Genomic DNA, 23,446 nt, shown 5'->3' with positions numbered 1-23,446 from the left:
TCTCCAGCCGTCTCACTTCTTCTCTCTTTTTTTCCTTCTTTCTCTTTTTTTTTTCTTCTCTCCAGCACCTTTCTTCTCCCTCTTTTTGGGTCGGTGTTCTTGGCGTTTTTGGGTTGAGATCGGAGGGGCTGTGGTGGCTAATGGGTGGTGGATGGTGGATGCTTTTGTGGTTGGGGTTGCCTTGTTGGTTTTGGCTGGGGTTAAGATCAGGGTGGGTGGGTTTTCGTTGGGGTTGAGATCAGGCTGGGCTTGAGATCGGAGTGGTTGGTTGAGATCAGGCTGGGCTTGAGATCGGAGTGGTTGGTTGAGATCAAGTTGGGGGTGGTTAAGATCGGGCTATGGGATGGCTGAGATCGATCTCTGTATTTTTTTGGGTAAATTACAAATTTGGTCCTTATCCTTTACATTATATCTCAATTTGGTCCTTATTCTTTCAATTGTGTCAGTTTAGTCCCTAACTTTTTGGCATTGTGTCAAAATTGTCCTACCTTTAAGTGATAGATGAAAAATGTTGACATGGATAACGGTCAAATTAAAATATTATTTTTTTGAGAGATGCTACGTCTATAAAATTTTTACAACAAATCACAGGTGGTTAGTTGTTATTGGTTCAAATTTGAAAATAACACTAAGATTACTTTTTTGTCCCAACAATAACAACCAGTAACAACTTACCACTTAGGATTTGTTGTAATAATGTTGTAGACATATCATTTTTTTATTTTTTTATGCTACATGACTTCCACATAAGCTACCACGTGCATTAATTATAAATATCAACATTTCCTAATTCACTCTAACGCTCTCTGTGTCCCCTTCTCTCTTTCCTCAGACTCCATGACCAAAACTCTCCAAGCTCCTTCAGTTAGGCCAATCAATTGAATACAAATGGAGTAAAACACAAGTTTTTTGTAAGATTATTTTAAGAAGAAATGAAGCCAGGAAAACAAATACAAATGCACCCCGAAATCAAATACCCACTTGAGATCAATACTGTTATAGATTCTTAAAAAAAATCGATACTGTAAAACTAAAAAGCCCAAATTAGCAAACAATGTAAACAAGATTAAAACCAAAAGGAAACAAGTAAAAACACAGACCTTAAAAAATTGGAATGATTATACAAAGAAAAAAAGAAGAAGAGCAGTAACCATGATCATACAATCAAAATCAAAGAAATATTCACACCTGTTGCATTACTAAAGGATATTGGTAGCATTGTTTTCAACGCATTTTATTGTGGATCATTGTGTGCGCTTCGGTTTTCGTTTGGCAAAGGAATATCTTTGATGGGTTTTTCGTGTTTGGTCATGGTGTTAATTGAGGAAAGCATATGCCAGGCTGAGACTTATGGCGTTTAATCTCATGGATTTTGGAGGTGTGGGTTATGGGTTACTGTGAGCACAGAGGGCATTGATGAATTTATTTTTTATTTTTTTATATTTCATTTTATTGTTGACGTGGTAGTACACATGGCCATCTATGTAAGTGAAAATAATATTTTATTTTTACTAGTTAGACATGTCAGCATTTTCCATCTATCACTTAACGGTAAGGACCATTTTAACACGAGACCAAAAGGTTAGAGACCAAACCGACACAACTGAAAGGTTAAGGACCAAATTGAGATTTGACATAAAGGATAGGGACCAATTTTGTAATTTACCTTTTTTTTTTTTTTTTGTTTTGATTTCATTGATGCTTGTGAGTTTGTTTGGTTGCTAAGAAAATCAGGAAAAAGGAATAAAAATTATGAGTTTGACGGATTATGGGTGGTGGTGGTTGTGGGTTTTGTGGAGATGGTGAATGGTGTGGGTGGACAGAGAGAGAGAGAGAGAGAGAGAGAGAGAGAGAGAGAGAGAGAGAGAGAGAGAGAGAGAGAGAGAGAGAGGTGGGATGGTTGTGGGTTTTGTGGAGATGGTGAATGGTGGGTTGTAAAGGTGGACATCAGAGAGAGAGAGAGAGAGAGAGAGAGAGAGAGAGATAAAAAAATGAATAGTTTTTAGCCGAGATGTGAAAATAAATAAAGTGACTTTTCGAAATGTTAAATGCTATAATTTTTACAGCCTGTTTGGTAGTATAGTTTGAGTAATGTTGTTTAGGTGTTTTTCATATACGTGTAGATGAAAAAATATGTAAAATTGCTTAAAATATAAAAATGTGAGTTTAAGTTGGCTTACCAAACAAGTCCTATTCTTGATGTGAATCCTTTAAAATGTCTAATTTTAAATTGCACGTAGCGAATTTAAAATTTCAATCAAACCACCGTTGTCAATTGTAATTTCTCCTAAAATATAAATAATCGAGTTTATTCTTCTGAAAATTTTGTAAACAAGAAGGAAATTTAATCTCGGCTGAAAACTGTGCAAGAGAAGAAAAAAAAGAAAAAGAAAAAGGAAATGTAATCCTAATAATCAAAAGTTCGCGTCCAATAAGTGATTATTAGGCTAGATGTGGCCAAACTTTATTCACAATAAAATATAAATAATCTTTTTTTTTTTTCTTTTCAGCAATTAAACCATCAACGATCAAACCAATCATCATACAAGCAAACGGAATCTGAAGCAAGGTAGATTCTTGAAGCCTACCCAAAAAAGAAATGGGTTTGACTAGCAGGTACGTACACCACAACCAAACTTGACAACTCAACTTTGTCTTCCTTGTCATTCTCCAAAAAAAAAAAAAAAAACTCTGTCTTCCTTCTATCTCTCTCTCTCTCTTTCAGTCCCTTTTTTTTTTTCATTCTTGTTTTTATTTTTATTCTATATAGTATAATTCTTTTGTCTTTGAGCTTTAACTTTCCCAATTCAGCACCGCCAAAACCTCAGTTTGTAATTAACTTCCAGTCTTCTTTAATCAAAATATGATTTTTAATTGTTTTTATAATATTTTGTAAGGGGTCCAAGTAATTATTATGCCTGTGTCTGTGTACAGCTGCTGATCTTTGTTGCTTTTGTTCCGAAAAACCCTATGCCCACAAACCCAATAAGTAAAAAGTCTTTGTTTTAAAGTTCTAAAACCTGGGTATCTTCCAATTTCAGTTTTTAACAACTGGGGTTGACCCATATTGGTTGAAAGTTGTATTCTTTAGCTAAAACTCGATTCTGTGCACAATTCATATTCCCACAAATGGGTCTGCTTTGAAATTCAGAATTGCTGTTTTGTGTGAAGTAGTACATGCACCTTGAGCTTTGTAAGTTTGTATATCTTTTTCTTTGATAACTCCTTAAAACCCTCCATGAAGTGCTCAGTTTCTTGTTGTTTGATTCAATTAGCTCAGTCTTCATATTGACTGCTATTGGAGTATCTGTTTCAATAACTTTCATCTGCTGCAAGGTCATATTTGTTACTGAGTTGCCGATTTAAGGTTTTTAAACTATAGATTCCACATATTGATTTCCATATTATTTAATATTTTCTGCTTGTATCAGTATAACTAATATCAAAATCTATTTTTATTAATTTTTAGCTGGAAACTTCTTTAGGATTCAAAATATTTGTTAAACTCAGTTGAATTTTAAGTCAATTTTCAAATAAATGAAAACACATTATTTTTCAATTTCTAGGAAAATTTCAATTATGATTTATACTTATATATTTTTTCATTGTCGAATTCGCAGAATCATATTCCTTGGTACCTGTTAACATGCTTGATTTATAGGCATCTATGTCAATCGTCTGTGGACTTCCCATCCTTGAATGTGTGTACTGTTTGGCCTGTGCTCGTTGGGTGTGGCAGAAATGCCTTTATACTGCAGGCCATGAAAGTGAAAACTGGGGCCTAGCCACTGCTGAAGAATTTGAGAATGTGCCTCGCCTTTGTCGCCTAATCTTATTTGGCTATGAAGAAGATATTTGTAACCCGCTTTGGGCTCCCCCTGGAGGCTATGGAATTAATCCTGATTGGGTATTCTTACGTAAAGATTATGAAGATACTTTAGGCCGTGTTACTCCTTATATGATTTACCTTGACCACGATAATGCTGATATAATCCTGGCAGTTAGGGGACTAAATTTAGCTAAGGAAAGTGATTATGCTGTTTTGCTAGATAACAAACTGGGGCAGACAAAATTTGGTGGTGGGTATGTCCACAATGGCTTATTAAAGGCAGCAGAGTGGGTTTTTGATGCAGAGTGTGAGGTTTTGAGGGAATTGGTTGAAAGGAATCCAAATTATAGCCTGACATTTACTGGTCATTCCCTAGGAGCAGGGGTGGTAGCATTGCTGACATTGGTGGTAGTTCAGAATCTGGGTAAATTGGGAAATATTGAGAGAAAGAGGATCAGATGCTATGCTGTAGCTCCTGCTCGGTGTATGTCACTAAATTTGGCTGTCAGATATGCAGATATTATCAGTTCTGTTGTACTCCAGGTACAATCATCAGATTCCACTGTAGATTTGGGTGCCTTGCCATCAGTAATTTGGTTAATATTGACTTATATTGGAATAGAAGCGTGATATTTTCAGTGGACCAGGTTTAGTTGTGCATATTGTCCTCATCATGATATATTCAAAAACTCAAAATGATATATGGTAATATTTATCATATTTTTCATCATATAATAATTTTGGAAAATGTATTGTCACACTTTGAAATGGTGAAAGACTATTACTTGTATTAATCTTCTGTCAACACAAAAATCTTACAACCGAAGCATTTACTGAATCATAGATTCATTACTCCTTAGAATTATATAACTAATTTGCCAGAGATGAATATGTTAAGGGATGTACTATTAGACGAGCAGCAAATCTTCTTACAAAGCACGTCATAAATTTGATGATCAAGTTAGCTGCCATAAGCAGGACGGGTTTGCAAACATAATATGGGTGCATTAGTTAAGGGTTTAAATGTCAAAAAAAGTTAATTTCTTTCCCAGTATTACATTACAATTTATATTGATGACCTTTTTGCATATGGACGATTGTGTGTTCTATTGTTTTTAATATGAGTTGTTTTAATGAACCAGGACGATTTCTTACCTCGGACAACCACTGCCCTGGAAGACGTATTCAAATCACTTATCTGGTAAAAAATAGTATGTCATAGCCACCGTTCTTTCATTTGGTAGTTCCTAGCATGCATGATTCTTTTTTTTCTTTTTTTTTTGAGAGTTTCAACTCATGACGTCCGCTCCTTGTAATAGCTCTTTATCATCAGACTAAGACACCAACAATGTGGGAGGAACTTAAGGAAAAGATGACTTCTATCAGTCTTGGAATGTATTGATTATGGCATATACACAGATTTACCCTTTTTTTTTTCCTTTTTTTTGGGGGGAGGGGGGATGGAATTTAAAGACTTGAACTCCTGATCTCTTGTACATCTGAGGACAGATGGTGAAAGCATACTACTAAACAGAATAAATTTCTTTCAACCTTTAATGATAATCATTGTTTTCTTTCTTTCTTCCCCCCTCTTAGGTTGGGGGGAGGGGGGAAGACAGAGAGTCATAAATAATTCTTTCAAATTCTAGTTTGTATTCCATCTGCTTGTGAAATTAGAAGCATTCTTTTTTATCGTCTGGTCCCAAGACTCCCAACCACACCAATGATGTATCCCTCTTTATTTTCTCTAAACGAAGTAAGGCTCTAGTATTTATTGGGAGCTCTTTGAGGAAACCATGAATAATTGTTACACAAAATAAATTCTTTCATACACATGTATTTTTAGTATGTTACTAATTTATTTTCTGATACTATTCAAAGTGCACCATCCAGGTGAGATTCTAAGTTTGGTTTCCTTCATTTGGACAGTTTGCCATGTTTATTGTGCCTAACGTGCTTGAAGGATACATGTACCCTGGAGGAGAAGATGCTTAAAGATCCAAGGCGGCTCTATGCACCTGGTCGCCTCTATCACATTGTTGAGCGGAAGCCCTTAAGGTATAATAAGGTTCATATTGAGCATGATGATCCCAAACATTAGGTCAATTAGGAAGAGGCACTATCTTGATGATTACTGTCACAGAGCAACTTGAGCAAGTGAGAGGAAGATAACTTTTTTTTTTTTTGGGGTGGGATATAGAAGTGAGTTTGATAAGATTAGTGATTGTTTCTAGGTATCTAGCTGCTATGTTTGTATAAAAGTTTTATGTGAGGGGCTAGCTCCTGGGAGATTAATGTCACTTGCTGGTGCTCTTTGGGGCACATTGTATGGGCACCATCTTTTGGAACGACAAAATATTTTCTTCCCTGATTCTTTTGGGGTGGGTGGGGTAACATGATATGCTGGAGTCTGGATTTGGCTTCACCAAAGTTGATCTATGCCACCTGACATCACCTCATGAAGAACCTATGAACCCATCCCAAGCACGATGTTGTGGATTCACAGCTATCAAGCACTGAGCTCATTATTTTAAATTATGGCACCAGTTTGGTGCTTCATGTACAATTTCTTTTCCATGTTGCAGGTTAGGAAGATTTCCGCCAGTTGTGAGGACGGCGGTACCTGTGGATGGGAGGTTTGATCACGTGGTTCTCTCTTGCAATGCAACTTCTGACCATGCTCTCATTTGGGTAGAGAGAGAATCACAAAGGGCTCTTGATGTAAGTTATCATCAATAGAATTTGGTTATAGAAACAAGTCTATCTCCCCAATATTGTTCCTGTTTGAAGCTAGGATGCAAATACCATTTTATTTGGCCGTTGTGAAAGAGAAGACGTTTATTATCACAAAGCATTGTGGAAAGTACATAATCATATCGGTTCCATGTTTATTCAGCTGCATTTATTAAAATCATATGAGAATTGTTCAATACATAGAACTTACACATACACAGTTGAGCTAGTTTCTTACAAGCACCCAAGTATCCATGGGATTATCTTACAAACCTTTCCCTTTCCCCGCCTGGGTTTTGATGGTACTGTGCCTAAATACTTAGCTCCTACATCCAAGCTTTAAATATGAAGGATTGGAGGCACTTAAAAACTGCTCTTGCAAACCATTTATTTTATTATTTTTTCTATAGATGCCCTTTTTTTCGTTTATCATTTGATAAATCTATTTGGCTTTTACAAGCTTATATCTGTTTATCAAATGGCTTTCACAAGCTAAAGTAGAACACTATCCTGTTCCAATTTTCATGCCATATAGGTTCTGCTACTGCTGCAATGTTCATACGAATCTCTATGTTATGGCTAGTTTTTTTTTTTTTTTTTTTTTGATAAATTATGTTATGGCTAGTTTAAATCAATTAAATTCTTTTTCAGTATTCCAAGAATTCTCCGTGTTATCAATTTTTAACTGACTCTCTTATAAACACGAATCCAATGTCTTCATAGTGAATTTAAAGTAGACATGTATATCCAAGTACCGCTTTTAGTTTAAGTGGTTGACATCAAGAGCTTATTTTGTTTCTTTGCAGTGGTTTAAAAATGTTATTTCTCTTGACTTCAGTTAATGCGGGAGAAAGATAAAATTATGGCAATCCCAACAAATCAGAGGATGAAACGGCAGGAGTATCTTGCCCGAGAACACAGCCAGGAATACAAGGCAGCACTTCAGAGAGCCATTGCTTTGGATATCCCTCAAGCATTCTCACCTCATACATATGGAACATTTCATGAAATGGAAGGAGGTGAGAATTCTGGCAAGTCAAGAGAGGAAATCTTATCCTTTAATAGAAGAAGGGAAAGTTGGGATGGATTTGTGGGGCGTCTATTTGATGAGGATGATTCTGGTCATATGGTGTTCAAGAAGTCATAAAATGTTCTGAAGAATTTTCATACTGTAACTTAGCTTTACAAAAATCATTCTTTCATTCATATCAACAAACCCTTTCGTAAGGGGTTCATGAGTTATGTTGGGTTACAATCCATACGGGGATATCTGATAAGAGACTTGAAGGCTGTACATGTTCGTCCCACTTTGATCAAATGTAAAAAGATTTTTGTTTTTTAATGTAAATTTGGTCATGATTTTGTCATTGCACTCTTTATCCTTTCTGATAACGAAATTAAAGTACTGAGGTTCAGCAAGCATTCAGCTGGTGAATGCTGGTCGAGAGCACATGCTATCTTTTTTTTTTTTTTTTTCTTTTTTGGATAGGTACATGCTAGCATTTGATGAAAGTGTATGAAGGTAATAAAAACCTTAGCTTTAAAAATATAAAAAACGGTGCTACACCGAATTATAGTCTTGGACCTAAGTCTTAACATTAGCTTAAGGTGCTATAGATCATTTAATAAGATGGTAATAAAAACATAGGGATTCAAGACATTTGTTATCGTGAGGTAGATTTTCTGTCACCAGAAATGATATTTCCACGCCAAAACTAATACCTTTTTAAAATAAAAAGAAAAATGGAATCATAGTGGAATCTATGGTAAAATATTGTGACAGATATTGATAAGAAACAACCATTCAGGGATAATAGGATCACGTCTGGCCATTATAATTAAGTTTGTCACATCACATGGCTTCCCCCTCTGCAGTACGGTAGGTAATAATATTTTACTAGGTGAGATTTCTCATCAGTGTATAGAAGCACTAGATAGAACACATGGCTAACACGTGATCATTTTAGAACAGGTATTGTACCCATATCAGCTTTTGTGCATAAAAGGGAAGCCAAACCCAAAACTACCACCTTGTTTTAGAAGTTGGCCTTTTTTAACTCCAACCATTCAAAGGATGAAAATTCAGAATGGAGGATCATTTTTTTTTTTTTTTTTTTGAAACCGAATGGAGGATCATTATCATTTCCTAAATCCTAATCACAAATGTATGTCACATTTCTTAAGCTTACCCTGAAAAGGTCAATCAGCATTATTCTCATCTTAAAAATTTCAAAAGAAAACAATTCTGCTAAGAGGACCTAAGATTCACAAAGCACAAAGTGTATCTGCAAATAACATGACTATATGAAGACTAGTTAAGAAACATTATTTTATAAGAGCAAAACTTAGATCCAGTATCTTAGGTGTAGTACATTAGTTTTCCTAATTAAATGCAAACACATGCCTATATTAAATTTAATGTCATTGGAAATAATAACATAATTTGTGTTTTATTAATCAATACAACCAATTGTTTGAATTTAATTGAGGAATCTAATGTATTGCATCTAAGTTTTGCCCTATTAAAGCATAACATAAGCGCAAACAAAATATTTCCACCAAACTACTAACAGGTTAGGTAAAGTGTTGACAGGGTGCAACAATAATCTAATTCACTGATGAAGATTCTGCTTGATTCATTCAAGAGGATTATGTTAAAAATGATTATATTAAATCTATGTAATAATTACTTGTACATCTTGGTTGGGCTTTGTGTTTGATTAAAAAATGGCCCAATCTAGTAGTCAATTACCTAGTATAGATAATAGCAAAAATACTATTCCCCTAATCTGCAACACAGTAACCCCAATATTTTTGTGGGGAAGAGATAAATAATACATATTCAGGAGAGACTTCATCCCACTATACCTGGAGATCAAGAACTTCTTCCCCTGCAGTGAAATCGAGACATTAAGTTAAAATTCCCACAAATGACCACATTCAGAATGCCATACAGAATGGTAACAATTAAATTATGTGAAGCAATTCTAATTCATAAATTTAATCAATGCCAAAACTGGAATTCAATACCCTAAAAAATAACCTATACTGCTCTTATGTATGTTCTAATAAATATTACATTTTTCTTTAGATCACATAAAAGTTTTAAGCAATTAAAAAACCAGTCATTTGTCTATTTAGTTTGGAATCCATTGAATGGTTGTGGTAAGAAGTTCAGTGCTTGGTATCCAATCAAATGAAATCATTTCATAATTTTTGAAGATATTGAGAGACCTAGAGATCTCTTGAGGTCTATGCTAGCTGGGACTTTATTTGAATGGTCTCATATTTGAGGGTTCAGAGTGTTCCATTTCTGATTTTCTTATGTCTGTTAGTTCTTCTCTTTGATTTGTTTGTATTTGTTACAAGTGCAATGGGTTCACCATCGTGAACACATTGTTTCTTTTCTTTTCATTAATAGACTTCAATTATCTATCAAAAAAAAATTAGTGTCTAACAAAGCCAGTATGCAAGTCCAGGATTTTGACCTATTCTTTACACCTTTTCAAATGATCTCAATAATCTGCAAATTGGTTCAGTAAAATCCATGCTGAAGGAAATCTGTTTCTAAGGCAAACAGTGATTCTGTCCCTACCAAATGGGTGCTTAATCGAGAAAGATATCAAATAAACTAAAATAAAATCTGAATAATTGTATTGGACAATATGTGAAAGATTTGAGTGTCTCCAGTGCTTTACCGTGCATTTTCTTGACAAACCGTTCAAATTCCATGAAATTGTGTCTTTCCATAAGAAGTGGACTAAGCCTAAGGTAGGTAAAAGACGAAAAATGCCTCCCATCTGGATCATTCATGGGCTTGGCAGTATCTAATATCTTGTTATAGCCTATTCTGTCGTGACAAGAAAGTGTATTCTCACTAGTAACTGGTATGCAAGCATCCCATGCAGCATTCAGCACCTGAAATAGACAATTAGGATTGTCATTGCTAAAAGCTTCCAACTACAGATCTGTACAGTTGAATTCAAGCATTATTAAATTTGCTAGAATTGACAGACACACAGGGTTTCTTATTATATTCTGGCTTTACACAATTTAATTGCAAACTAAATTTAAGGAAATAGCAAAGCTCATCAAGAGGTTTCAAATACTTGGTGCTTACTTGCCATACTAACCCCTCAGTATCTACCAATGCCTCCACGAAGTCCTCATGCTGGCCTAACATTTGTATCTCAGCACATGTGAAGTTTAATGCAGCTCCATGCTTCTTTAGCATTGCTGCAATTGCAGCATAACCGTCACGATTGCAAGAGTTATAGAACCCAGCAGTTAATTCAGCAGCATGACTGGCTGTCTTGTACCACCAGTAAATACCTGGTAGCTGCTCAGCAATTAAAATACAGCAAACAGACTGAATTAAGCCATAACTAACAAAACAACATTCAAGATTCAAAAAGATTCAAAAATTCCTTGTCCAAACAGAGGATTACTGAATTAAGCCATAACTAATAAAGCAACTTCTAATAAAACTCAATTAATATAGTGAAGATGAAGGTGCTTAGCCTTTTACATTTATGATAATTGAAATTAAAATTGGTCATGTGTTATGTTGACAGTGAAATGGGTCTGCAACAAAAACAAAAAGGCAGTGACCCTTGAAAGCAGAGTCAAAATAGTAAATAAATAAATTAAAAAAAAAAAAATGAAGTTGAAAGAAATCTTCAAATTGAAATACCAAAAAAAAAAAAAAATGCATCTCTCATGTAAAATAGGAACACTTCTGAATAGCTAACACACCTTTGCAGCAATGCGGGTCCCATCAAAAGTTAACTTTGCTAGAGAAAGTACACGATCACCATGATCAACTACAATTTGAGAATACCAATTCAGGAAGAACCTTCCATAGTAGCCATCATAATCACCTCCATCACAAAAAAATCCTGTTTCAAGAGGCCGGGAATTATAGGAACCTGCATTATCTGGTCCTCTTGCCCATGAGGAGTGTCCCCTGTCTTCTGCTGCCTTCCTTAGACTTCTCAACAAATATTGATCATAACACTGGAAAATAAAGGGAGATGCTATAAAAGTACTCTTTCAGAATTAAAAAGCACGATTCGTGTAAAGAGACAATGGCAACTATGGGTTGAGATGATCAGCAATCTGTGTATAATACTGTTATCATGCTCAAAATGAAAATTTTCTTATTCTCCTGTGTCAAGATTTTAGAAATAACCTGATTTCCTCAAGTAAAAGGGCAACCCTTTAAAACAAACATTGCTTACATAGTTACATGTTTTGACAAAACTTCCTATCCAGAACTTCAGTTCTCTATAGAGCAGTTTAAATAAAAGTAAGTTAAATAACATATGATTTTTTCTCTTTTTCTGAGAAGATATCTTGTTTTTTGATAAGTAATCAAAGAAAATAAGTTATTTTCTCCGAAACTGAAAGCGGTACCTGTAACATTTGCTTCAGGGAAATGGAAGTAACCTGAAGAAGATTATTTTAAAGTATGATATTTTACATTAGGCTCCAGAACTGCAAGTCATCATTTCTGTAAGTCATGATTTATTACTTAATATTACTATTACAATTACTATAAAAATATTAACAATATGAAAGATAAATTGCATACAAGGCACAGCATATCTCAAATTTTAATTACTTGTATGCCATCTGGCCCAGAAAAGGGGGAAAAATTATGCTAAAAGATTAAAAGATTAAAGAGAGCAACTTGTGGAGATTTTCCAGCTAATTCTGCAAAAATGGTAGACATATCTATTAATTATAAACACACTTATTCAAGAAATACCTGGAATTCGCCAATGCCAGGATATCTCCAACCATGCTTCACGGGAAAAGATGGGTAACGGAGCTCCCCACATGGTCCTAGTCCAACTTCAATCATGGAAATGATGCCATCCTCAAAGAACTCATCAAATTCTGTCCGGAAGCTTCTCATGTAGTCAAAGTAAACCTACACCATTTACCAAAGAATAAACCAATAATAATTCCATGCTAAAGATTACTACTCACATGGCATTAAGAGAAAAAATAAGGGTCACCCATCTGGCAAGAAGAACTATGTTGTTGAATTTCCTTTAAGAAAAAACACCCAGATTGTAGCAGAGCAAAGCTTAGTTTGTAGAAGAATTTAAAGAGAACTCAGCAGCATCTTTGGCTTCAATGAGCCTGACATGAGGACATATTCTATCTTGTGTAGCTTTGGTTTTGTAGCTTTTTTAGTTCATTTTGTTGGCGTAAAGCCAATTATGGGTGCTGACATCCTGTGTTTTATTTTGCTGTGCTTTGTATATACTAAGGTCCTTTGCCTTTGTACAGTTTTCTTTACAACACTTTCTTACTTTCCAAAACAAAAAAAGCACCATTTAACAGTCAAAGAATTTGTCTTTAAGGCTGTGTTTGGCTCCCATAAAATATTTTCCGGAAATACTATTTTCGGGAAAGGAAAATATTTTCAAGTATTTGGTTGCATTATGAAAATTGTTCTAGAAAATATTTTCATGTGTTTGGTAACATTTTGAAAATGCTATTTTCCACCACCACCCACACAAAACCGACCACCACACAACAGAAAAACCACCAAAACACCACCACCCACACCACCACAACAACGACAAAAATCAAAATCACATAGAGAGAGAGAGATCGGTTCGTGGGTTTCCGGCGAAGTCGAAGGCTCTGGGTCGCCAGCGAAGTCGAAGGCTCGTGGGTCAAAGGCTCTAGGTCGAAGATTGGTGGGTTAAAGGCTCTGGCTCTGGGTCGAAGGCTCTGGGTTCGTGGCGTGATCTGGGCTCTGGGTTCGCCAGTGAAGTCGAAGATTGGTTCATGGGTTCGTGGCGCGAAGGCTCTGGGTTGCCGGTGAAGTCGAAGGCTCGTGGGTGGCCGGCGATGGGCTCTCTCTTCTTCCTCTCTCTCTCTCTCTCTGCGCGCGAGCGCGATCTCACTCTCACTCTCTCTCTCTCTCTCTCTGTTTTCCGGAAAATGAGATTTGAAGGTAAAATAAAAATGGAAATGATTTTACACCCCAACACACGGTCAACTGAAAAGCATTTCCGGAAAATTTATTTTCCATGCGCAACCAAACACCTGCATTTACGGAAAAGCATTTCCGGAAGTGATTTGAAGTCAAAACAAACACAGCCTAAATAATGTCAAATAGGATTTAATGTTGAAAGTCATTGGCTGAGTTTTATGGTAATCACTCACTAGAACACAACTGATGTAACGCTTGACAGTAATACAGAACATAATATTACCTCAACAGCAGTCCGGCCCCTTAAAACCCGATCCTTGTCTATTCCCCATGAGAGACATTCAGGATTGCGCCTTCCCTCTTTATCAGTGAAAAAAATGTCAGGATTGCTTCGACCAATTTCTGCCACCCAATGGGGCAGTGGAATACAAACATCATCACCAACATTGCCCCCGCATTCATGAAATGACAACACAACCTGAACCAATGTTTTTTTTTTTTTGATAAGTAAGAAGAGAATATTATTAATAAAAGAAAAGCAAGAGAAATACAAAAAGTTCACGGTAGTGAACAAAGGAAAAAGGAACAAAAAGACAGAAGTAACCCCTAAACTATTCTAATAGATGAAAGAAAATCCAAAAGGGTAGAACAATCCGTGAAACCCCAACATCGAGACCAATCAAAGAGGGTCCGCTGACAAAACTCTAATAACCGAACCAATGTCAAACAGAGATTTGAGATTTAGATGTGGAATGAATCTTCAGAATAATTAATTAAAGCAACCATGTACGATGACCAATCATAACTGCATGTCAGGCATTAATTTTTAACTATTTTGCCTTGGCCGGCCAGATACACTTCGAAACCTGAGGCGACAATTTTAGGCAATACTTTTTTCTTATACTTAAATATCAATTAAATAATATTTATTTCAACTTTCTAGTTATATATAAATTTTTAAATTTAAAATCTTATAATTAAATATCAATTAAATATTATTTATTTAACTTTCTAGTTATATATAAATTTTTAAATTTAAAATCTGTTCTTCTCTCACTTCTTGTGCCATAGTCAATCTTTAGTAGGATTTTATCAATTTTAATTTGGAAAAACTTCTTACTGCAGAAGCAGCAGTCAATAGTAGTGTTTTCTTCTACATGTAAAAATTTTAGTTCTAAAAATAAATCCAAACTATCGATTTCAAAATAAATATCATGTTTGAGAAAACATTCATGGCTATATTTTTTGCAAACTATCATTGAATAGTATGAACCAATAGGACCAAATTATGGGGTCTTCTTATACCTGGGGACCTTAAGCAATCGCCTAAGTGGCCAAATGGAAGAGCCGGCCTTGTGTTTTCCATAACAATGATAAGAAAACGTTAAAACCTTACTCCAGTCAACTTAAGAACACCAGCCCTTTTAACCAAAACAAAAAAACAAAAAAAAGAACACCGGCCCAGATTTTGGCTGGATATTAACATTTTGTCATTCATGGCTATCTGACTTGGGTTGTAAATCATCATCATTATCTAATGCTGTCTTACAATTTATAAACCATGAACATATTCACAGCAACATCTGCACCCAATTAACCCAAACCAAACCTTTCCTCCATTAATAGAGTGAGCACCACCATACCACTTTGCATTAATGACAGCTAAGAGCAGTGATAAGAGCATTCCCATCTAAGCTTCTATAAGTGCTAAAATGCTATTTTTAGCATTTGAAACCACAAAATGCTGCTCCATCAAACATGCTATATCCTAAAAAATTTGCCATCTTGCTACAATGCGCTCTCATTTTTGAGAGCACACTGTAGCAAGGTGTTATCATTCTTTTAATATTTTTCTCTCTCTGTTCAGACTATCACTATCACTCTCACTCTCACTCTCGTTCTCTCTCATATCTCTTTCTCAGATTCTCCCTCTCATGGGTCTGGTGGGTCTCAATGATTGCAAGTGGGTCGTGGGTCTGATGGTGGAGGGTTCGATGGTGGTTGGGGTTGGTTGAGACCGTGGGTTGAGGTTGGTTGAGGCCGTGGGTTTGTACCATGGGTTGAGGTAGGTTGTGCCGATGGGTTGAGGCCGTTGGTTGTGGGTTTGTGGTGGTTGGGTTGCTAGGGTGGCGGTCATCGGAGAGATTGGGGTGGGTTTTGGCTGCGGTTTTGTGGTGGGTTCAAATCAGGGTTGAGGTTCAGATCGGGGTTGCTGGGGTGGTGGGTTTTGGCTGTGGTTTTGTGGTGGGTTTTGGCTGTGGTTTGTGCCGTGGTTTTTTTTTTTTTTGGTGGTTGGGGGTTGAGGTTGTGGTTGGTGGTGGTGGCTGTGGCTGTGGCTGTGGCCGTGGTTAGAGGTGATGAGCTTGAAAAGCTCAGGCCATGGATGTTTTGAGAGCAGAATATCAAAGAGAGGGAGAAGCTTCTAGACCGGGTTGAGAAAGATGGAGAGACAGTGGGAGAGAGAGACAGAGGGAGAGTGAGAAATAATAAAAAAATGAATAAAAAATAATAAAGAAAGAATATTTAAATGAAGTGTTAAAAAAATAGAAGTTTTGATGTAAGGGATATTGTAAAGTGACGTGTTATATATAAAGTTGGTTTTTGAGATGGTAAATGCTAAATTTTTTAGAAATTTTGATGGGAATGCTCTAATGAGTGTATGTCAAATCATTATATAAAACTCACCTGTAACTTGAGCTTAAGCTCACGAACCATCTGAAAGAGCCTCTTGTAACCACTCCAGTTATACTCCTGAGGAGCATGTGCCTCTACTATGCCCCACCAGCAATCAACCATAACACCATCAATATTCACTGATTTCAACACCCTTAGCTGCTTTAGTAGACCATCCGGATCGACCATCTCACACTTCATATTAATGACACCCAACTGCCATCAACAACGTGAGACACAATAGCATGACTTACATAAGTACTAAGAGATGCATTAGCAGTTAAGGTTTTTTTGTTTTTGATAAGTAATAAAATTGTATAAATCATAAAAAACAAGTCACCCAAGTATACAGGAAATATACTGGGGTAAACAATTAGTTACAAAAGTTACATAGATCTAGTAAATCAACAATAGAAAATAAAGAAAGGTTCCTCATGGCTGACAACCAATCCAATAACGTTCTAACAAAGAATAACATGAGATCAGGCATAGAATTCTTGGTGTCTTCAAAACTCCAGCTATTCCGTAGCCTCAATAACATATGTGTGTGTGTGCGTGTGCGTGCGCGTGTAACACAGTAGAAATGTGAGGTTTTGAAGAACAGATAAACAAACATCCAATCTACAGTAACAGAGTATGAGTAAAAAATTAACTACTTACGGGTAGCATCACATAAACAGGAACATAAGAGGTTCCAGCAAAATCACGTTCAGGTAACTTTGGGGCTAGGTCGACAATCTACGAAAAGAATAGAAGAATGTTTAAAAACTTGAGCCAAAAAAAAAAAACCCAACGAAGCCATCATATCAAAAAGAAATATGTATGTTACAGATTGAATAAATTATTAAGAGAATGAATCCAAATCACCTGAGATATAATTAAGAGTATGAGCATTGTTACATAATAATATAATTGACATCAAATAAACATGAAAATAAAAGCTGCAATTATCAAAAATATTGCAGGGTCATGATGAATGAAAATACATGAAAGCAGGTGCTACACATATGGTGCTATGTGCACGATCTTGCTATGAAAGAGTTACCTGATTGTAATGCTTGACATTTGGACACTATGCAAATAGAATGAATAATACAAAATGATCAAATTACTAGTAATACTGCAGCATCATGCTGGATGCAAAAAAAATTGTATTGGTTATGGATGAGCTCACCAGATAGATTTAAGGCAAAGTCCTTGGTGCATGCTTATAGTTATAGTCGATGAAACTAGATGTGGAGACTGTTAGTGTCAAGTTAGAAATTTGGAAAGATGCTTTACAATCTAACAATTTTCGGCTAAGTAGGACTAAAATAAAGTACATGGAATGTAAGTTTAGTAGAAGTAACAACAAAGATGAAAGGTTTGTAAGACTTGATGGTCAAGAGATATCAAAGAGTGAGAGGTTTGATATCTTTGATCAATAATTCATAAGAATGGAGATATTGAAGACAATGTGAATCAAAGGATATGAGCAGGGTTGATAAGTGAAGAAGCACATCAGTATATTGTATGATCATAAAATACTTATTAAGTTATAGGGAAAAAATTTATAAGACGGCTGTAAAAAAAATACATGCTTTATGGTATTAAGAAACAACATGTTCATAAAATGAGTGTAATTGAAATGAGAATGTTTAGATAGATAAATGGAAATACAATTTAAGATATGATTCAAAATGAATAAATTCACTTAAAGATAGGGGTGATTCCTATTGATGAAAAGATGAGGGATAGACATGTAAGATGGTTTGGTCATGTGCAAAGGAGAGTGATTAAAGCATTTGTGAGAAAGAGTAAGTTGATTCAAGTCAAGGGAAATAAAAAAGTATTGAGGAAGACCTAAAATAACATTAGTAGAAGTGATAAAGGTTTGGCTATAGTCGATCCCAAAGTTTTGGATTAAGGTTTGGCTATTGTTGTATAAATTAGGTTCAAGTTTTGAGACAACCTTTTTATTTATTTATTGCTTTTTTTTTGGCATTGCTAAAAAATGGCATACCAAGAGATTGATATTTTCAAACCATACCATCCAAGAAACTTAGACATAGTACCTGCTTGTCATCAACTGTATTCATGGAGCCACCAATAAGAGGATGACTCTCGTGTTCTCCACCATCACCCACCATGGGTGGAGTTTGAGATCGAGTACTGGAAGAAAGATCATAAGGTGATGAATTGGGCATATACACGCCTTTCATACTACTTGCATTGTACTCCCCTGAGTTCTGGTAGCCAGAGGTAACTCCTCTAAGGGAAGCAGCTGGAGTCTGTTGGGACACCATATGGGAAGATGATGGAGTCACCACAGCAGAAGCGCTACCCATAGGCCTTGGGCCCTGTCAAATAGAAGAGAAAACATTTACATTTTTTGGGCATTTCTGGAATTCATTAGATGTGAGAATGTGGGAAAATGGACTTTAATTAGACATGTGAGATACATATTAGATGATTCGCAACAGCTACAATGTGGAGGCAAATTGTTCACAGAGAATCTAAGATCAACAAATAAGTAAACCAAAAAAAGCACCTTTTAAAATAGTCAAATGTAACAGAATATATTTGATAACTGTCAAATGTAACAGAACCTTATAATTAAAGATCAACTAACATAGAAGAACCTTATTTTCTGTATACTTGGGTGACTTTTTTTATGATTTATACAATTTTATTACTCATCCAAAAATATAGAAGAAACTTATTGTTAGACTTATGGTTAAGTGATTAAATTTACCATTTCCTACGAGTTTAAACTTTTGAAACAATCGATAATTTAACATGGTATCAGAGCAAGAGATCCTAAGTTCGATCTCTGGCTTTACTCTACCTCCTATTTAAAATTTTAAATTCCCACTTGTTGGGCTCCCACTTATTAAGGGGAAATTTATGTCCGCAAGTGAGGGGGAGTATTAGACTTTTGGTTAAGTAATTAAATTTACCATTTCCTATGAGTTTAAGCTTTTGGAACAATTGGTAATTTTACACTTATTATTAAAATATGGTAAAATACTATTAAAATATGATAAAATACTTCAATCTCCCTTGGATTTTATCAAAAAATACACAGACCCTCCTCTTTTTTCAAAAGTTACTTAGACCTCCCTTATATGTACACTTTGAGTCCGACTTGTCATTGATATGTATAGAAATTGTTGATTGCATTCCCTATTATTCTAATGTAAAATGCCTAAAATTACCCTTCATTTTGTTATTGTAAAAATCCTATACCATCTACCCCATGCTCATGATTTATTTTCTATTCTTCCTTTCAAAATGAATCATTGGTGCAGACACCAAATTGGACCTAGACTGATTTGATCATAACTAATGCTGATTGATGCTGATGGAAATTGAGACTCTTTAGGATTTAATTCTATTTTGTTTTTGCATTAAATGGAATTGATTACAAGTTAGTTCCTTTCCTTCTTAGGTTAGAAATTTATCATCTTTCTTTCAATGATGTAATTTGGCAGTCCTATTTAATGGCCCCAATATGAAGTATTGTAAGCTTATGAAATTTGGGGTGAGAGTTTTCTTCCATTGCTTGGTGCTGATTCCAAGTAAGCCCAAGTGTTTTTTCCTGGGTTTCTATCATGCTTAGTACTGATTCCAAGCAGCCCTAGGTGCTGATGCCAAATTTCTATCTATTTTTTGCTTTTATTGCTTGATGCTGATTTCCAGCAAACCCTAGTTGCCAATTCCTAAGTCCTATCTATTTGTTTTATTCTTCTTGTTTCCCACATAACCCCCTCTGTTAGAGTTTATTATCCAGCATCAATCGTAACCCTGATTTTTTTTGACAAAGATGATAAGGGGAAGATTACTGATTTACATTTTTTATTGACAGAATAATCTAACATATTTCAAAATGGATCATAAACCTCATTTTATGTCAAAAATGATAAGGGAAACATTACCAATTTACACTTTTCGTTGACAGAATCCTCTTAACATATGCTATGGTGAAATTTTGAAAAAACAAGGTAGGTCTGTGTGATTTTCCTAAGTCCTGGGAAGATTGGACTATTTTACCCAAATATCTAATACTAAAAATCACCTTTTTAAGTCTCTCATTAAAAGTATTAACTACTCAATTATAAAGAGAGCTTTTAAAACCACATGCATAAGCTAATAGAAAATAAGATAACAAATGAGCTTGAATACAGTGCATTTGCCAAGTAGAAATAAAAAGAAAAAGTACATGAGGCACTGTCTGTCTCATTTACAGAAACAACTAAAGTTTGTATGATCTTTGAAGCCAAGAAGAGAATTTTTCTCGAGACACAAGTACCTGAGATCTTGAAGGAAAGGTGGTTCCATCTGGAAGAACAACCCAGCCCGCTTCCCTTGCCAGAGCAGCAATTACATCATTGATATCAGCCCTAACTCTAAGATTATAGTTACCATGCCTCCGAAGCCCAGCCAAGATCCTTGCGGTAATTGCCCTTCTGTGCCGCTCTCTTAGCTTTGTTCTTTCTTTCTCTTCCAGTGGTCTACACCTCCGAGAGGCTTGCTGGTCATGGTATTGAAACTGGTTATTACTGCCACTAGTTGCCATCCCTCCAACCTCTACCATCACTGGTGTGGCAGCATGCTTCTCTCCATTTTCTTCACCATCACCATCATCCTCTTCTTTCACATCCATGTCCATGTCTTCCTCTTCATCTTCTTCACTCGTTCCAATCAATTTCTGCATATCAGTTGCCATAATCTCCTCTCCCTAATCCTCAACCCGTCACCTAGAAAATATATCTATATTTCTACTGCAAAACCTCCATTGCTGCTCAACTTTTCACATTATTAATGAATGACTGACATTGTTCACAGTGCAGCAACATCTGGACTTAATTTGTTCCTGGCAGATTCTGCAGTCTTCTGGCAACAACTGGGAACTTCAGATTAATCATATCTTATGCTACAAAAGAAAAACAGAAAGAAAAAGGAAAGTCTCTCAGTTTCATTGAAAAGTTGTTCCAAAAAATCTAGCTTCGTAGTTCTAATCACAGATTCAAATTTCGATTATTTATTTATTGATAAGTTTACACACTCACCTAGTGAGTTTTAAACCCATGACCTTACCCTCCATCTCTTATATGAGGGAGTAGTTTCAGGCTTTCAGCTAGAGCTCTTTGGCAATCATATAATCAAATTTCATATCATTACATAATTAACTAAATTAAGGAATCAAGAAAAGAAAGAATTTCACTCATATAACTGAGTGACACTTCACACAGTTGAGGTTTTTCGTTTTCTATTTCACAACAACATTAATAATAAAAAATAAATATGTCACAAAGGTGTGTTGCATTCTTTTCCTTTCCCACCGGTTTTAAACAAACTATGTGAAGGGTATAACCCAGTTTTTGAAGACATAGTAATACCCACCAAGCTTTCAAACCCCCCCCCCCAAAAAAAAACCCTCACAAATCTTTAGCTTGGTACCCAAAAAACCCATCTTCATTTTACATTTAAATTAACCATATTTTTGCAGAAAAATATTTTCCCACAAAAAATTTGGGCGGTTATTTCCTCCTGAAGTTCAGGCCCTGGACAAAACAGAACCGAGCAAAAACCTCCAAAACCTATTTTCCAACGTAATAATTACGCCAAATGCCACTTTACACTTCAAAGAAAAAGCCCCTATCTATCAATTCAATTCTCTGGCAACCATTCTGAACTTAATTAACTAAAACCAATAATATCTATCTCACATTAACCAAAAACAAAAATACCAACAAACAAACAAAATAGTCTGTGTCTCCATAGGAAATTTTCCCTGAAAAATCGAACCTTTAAATAATTCTAACCAAAAAATCAAATACTTCTTTGAGTAAAAAATAGGAAAAAAAATGAAAAATGAAAACCCCCACTGGAATTGACTGAACTTCGACAATGTAACGCCTTTTCCTCTAAATTTCTTCAAAATGTTAACAGCAAAAGACAAGTAACACTCCAAGGCATAGTTTTGTTGACTAATCCAACCAATTTCTCAGCAAACAGAGGGGGCTTAAGCTCAATTCTTTGATTAAATACAACCCTAAAAAAGCCCAAAATTTTGAAAAAAAGGAGAGAACTTTTTTGTCTAAAAAAAAACAAAATCTTTTTAGACTTAAAAAAGTTAAATTTCGCAGGAGAGAGTTTTCCAGGGGAAAATTTTCCGACGAAACAAACACGTTAAACAAAAGTTCCAAAGATACTCAATTTACCTTCTAATTCTGCGAGCTCGTGCGCGGAGATTCAAATTCCAGCCTGAATTTTCACTCGGAAACCTTTATTTGACGGAAAACTATGCTTCAAGAACAACAAAAGCTTCTAAATCTCCATTTCTTCCAGGAATTCCATCAATCAGAGCTCAAACGAAGAAAATTATACCAGATCCACGTTCTCCCCTCCAAAAAATTAAATTTTACAGCGAATTCCAAGCCGATTAGGTCAGGTTTTCCGGCCGCCGGCGAGCGGCGAAGATTAACGGAGAGAGGTCGGAGCTCCGGAAAGAGTGGAAACGAACGAGAGCGCGAGAGATGCTCCGTGTTCTCCGGCGAGCACAGTGCTCCAAGTCCGGCCGGCGAGAGAGAGTGAGAGAGAGAGAGAGAGAGAGAGAGAGCGTGCGAGCGAGCGCGCATGCGAGGCTCAGGGCTTCGCGCGTGTGTGTGTTTGCGAGTGTGTGAGGATTAGGCTTGGCACGAACGAGGCGTGTGTGTATGTGTGTGTGTGTGAAGAGTGTGTATATGCGAGGGAAGAGTGTACGGACGTGCGAGCGGCACGTGTGATTTGCACGTGCGGAGGTGCACGAGAATTGTGTGCGTCTTAAAAAGAGGAGAATGGGCGGGATCACGTGAATGACTCTTGGATGTGAAAATAATTAAATATGCATGATTAGATTTACTATTTATGTGATTCTCAAAAAAAATAAAATTACTATTTATGTGAAAGGAAATAACAAATAACATTGGATCAGTAGAATATTTAATAATTTCTTATTTACAAGAAAAATATTATTTACTTTCTCAGTTTTTAAATTATATTATTTACTATCAATAATATATACACTTATGTAATATATTATAAACCTGTTTAAAAAATTTTATATACTATTTTAGTGTTCGTATGTTCTAATAAGTATTACTGTTTCCTTAAAAAAAAAAAAAAAACATATACACGATTCTTATGTTTGATGGAGAGAGCAAGGTAAGAGGAGATGAAAGAAAAGGTGGCAATCGAAATATACTTAAATTTTAGTATATTTATAGCACCTT

The 23,446-nt window shown here is 35.7% G+C and overlaps 2 protein-coding genes across 8 annotated transcripts; one reads left to right on the top strand and one right to left on the bottom strand.

The window, feature by feature from the left end:
- Window positions 1-2,508: 2,508 nt before the first annotated feature.
- On the top strand, window positions 2,509-7,941 carry LOC115956037. 5 transcript variants are annotated; one of them, XM_031074492.1, is made up of 6 exons: window positions 2,509-2,616; window positions 3,621-4,372; window positions 4,972-5,030; window positions 5,759-5,887; window positions 6,415-6,550; window positions 7,401-7,941. In XM_031074492.1, exons 2-6 carry the CDS (start codon window positions 3,668-3,670, stop codon window positions 7,707-7,709), a joined length of 1,338 nt encoding a protein of 445 aa, XP_030930352.1. In that variant the 5' UTR covers window positions 2,509-2,616; window positions 3,621-3,667; the 3' UTR covers window positions 7,710-7,941. The 5 variants fall into 5 exon arrangements, with proteins under 5 accessions (XP_030930352.1, XP_030930351.1, XP_030930353.1 ...); XM_031074491.1 differs by lacking the exon at window positions 2,509-2,616 and adding an exon at window positions 2,723-3,193; XM_031074493.1 differs by lacking the exon at window positions 2,509-2,616 and adding an exon at window positions 2,723-3,367.
- Window positions 7,942-9,170: 1,229 nt separating this feature from the next.
- Window positions 9,171-22,902, bottom strand: LOC115955380 (beta-amylase 7). 3 transcript variants are annotated; one of them, XM_031073490.1, is made up of 11 exons: window positions 22,397-22,902; window positions 20,482-21,105; window positions 18,245-18,529; window positions 16,851-16,928; window positions 16,203-16,406; window positions 13,801-13,995; window positions 12,333-12,497; window positions 11,318-11,578; window positions 10,683-10,901; window positions 10,261-10,480; window positions 9,171-9,453 (listed from the first exon to the last, which is right to left on the bottom strand). In XM_031073490.1, the coding sequence occupies exons 2-11, from the start codon at window positions 20,896-20,898 to the stop codon at window positions 9,425-9,427; spliced, it is 2,073 nt and encodes a 690-aa protein (XP_030929350.1). In that variant the 5' UTR covers window positions 20,899-21,105; window positions 22,397-22,902; the 3' UTR covers window positions 9,171-9,424. The 3 variants fall into 3 exon arrangements, with proteins under 3 accessions (XP_030929350.1, XP_030929351.1, XP_030929352.1); XM_031073491.1 differs by lacking the exon at window positions 22,397-22,902 and adding an exon at window positions 21,242-21,495; XM_031073492.1 differs by lacking the exon at window positions 9,171-9,453 and having other exon boundaries at window positions 10,389-10,480; window positions 10,696-10,901.
- Between the last annotated feature and the right edge of the window lie 544 nt (window positions 22,903-23,446).

This window comes from Quercus lobata, chromosome 8, assembly GCF_001633185.2.
Source record: "Quercus lobata isolate SW786 chromosome 8, ValleyOak3.0 Primary Assembly, whole genome shotgun sequence".
Taxonomy (NCBI): Eukaryota; Viridiplantae; Streptophyta; class Magnoliopsida; order Fagales; family Fagaceae; genus Quercus; species Quercus lobata.
Note: the sequence above shows the minus strand (reverse complement) of the source record. Positions and strands in the feature narration are given on the sequence as shown.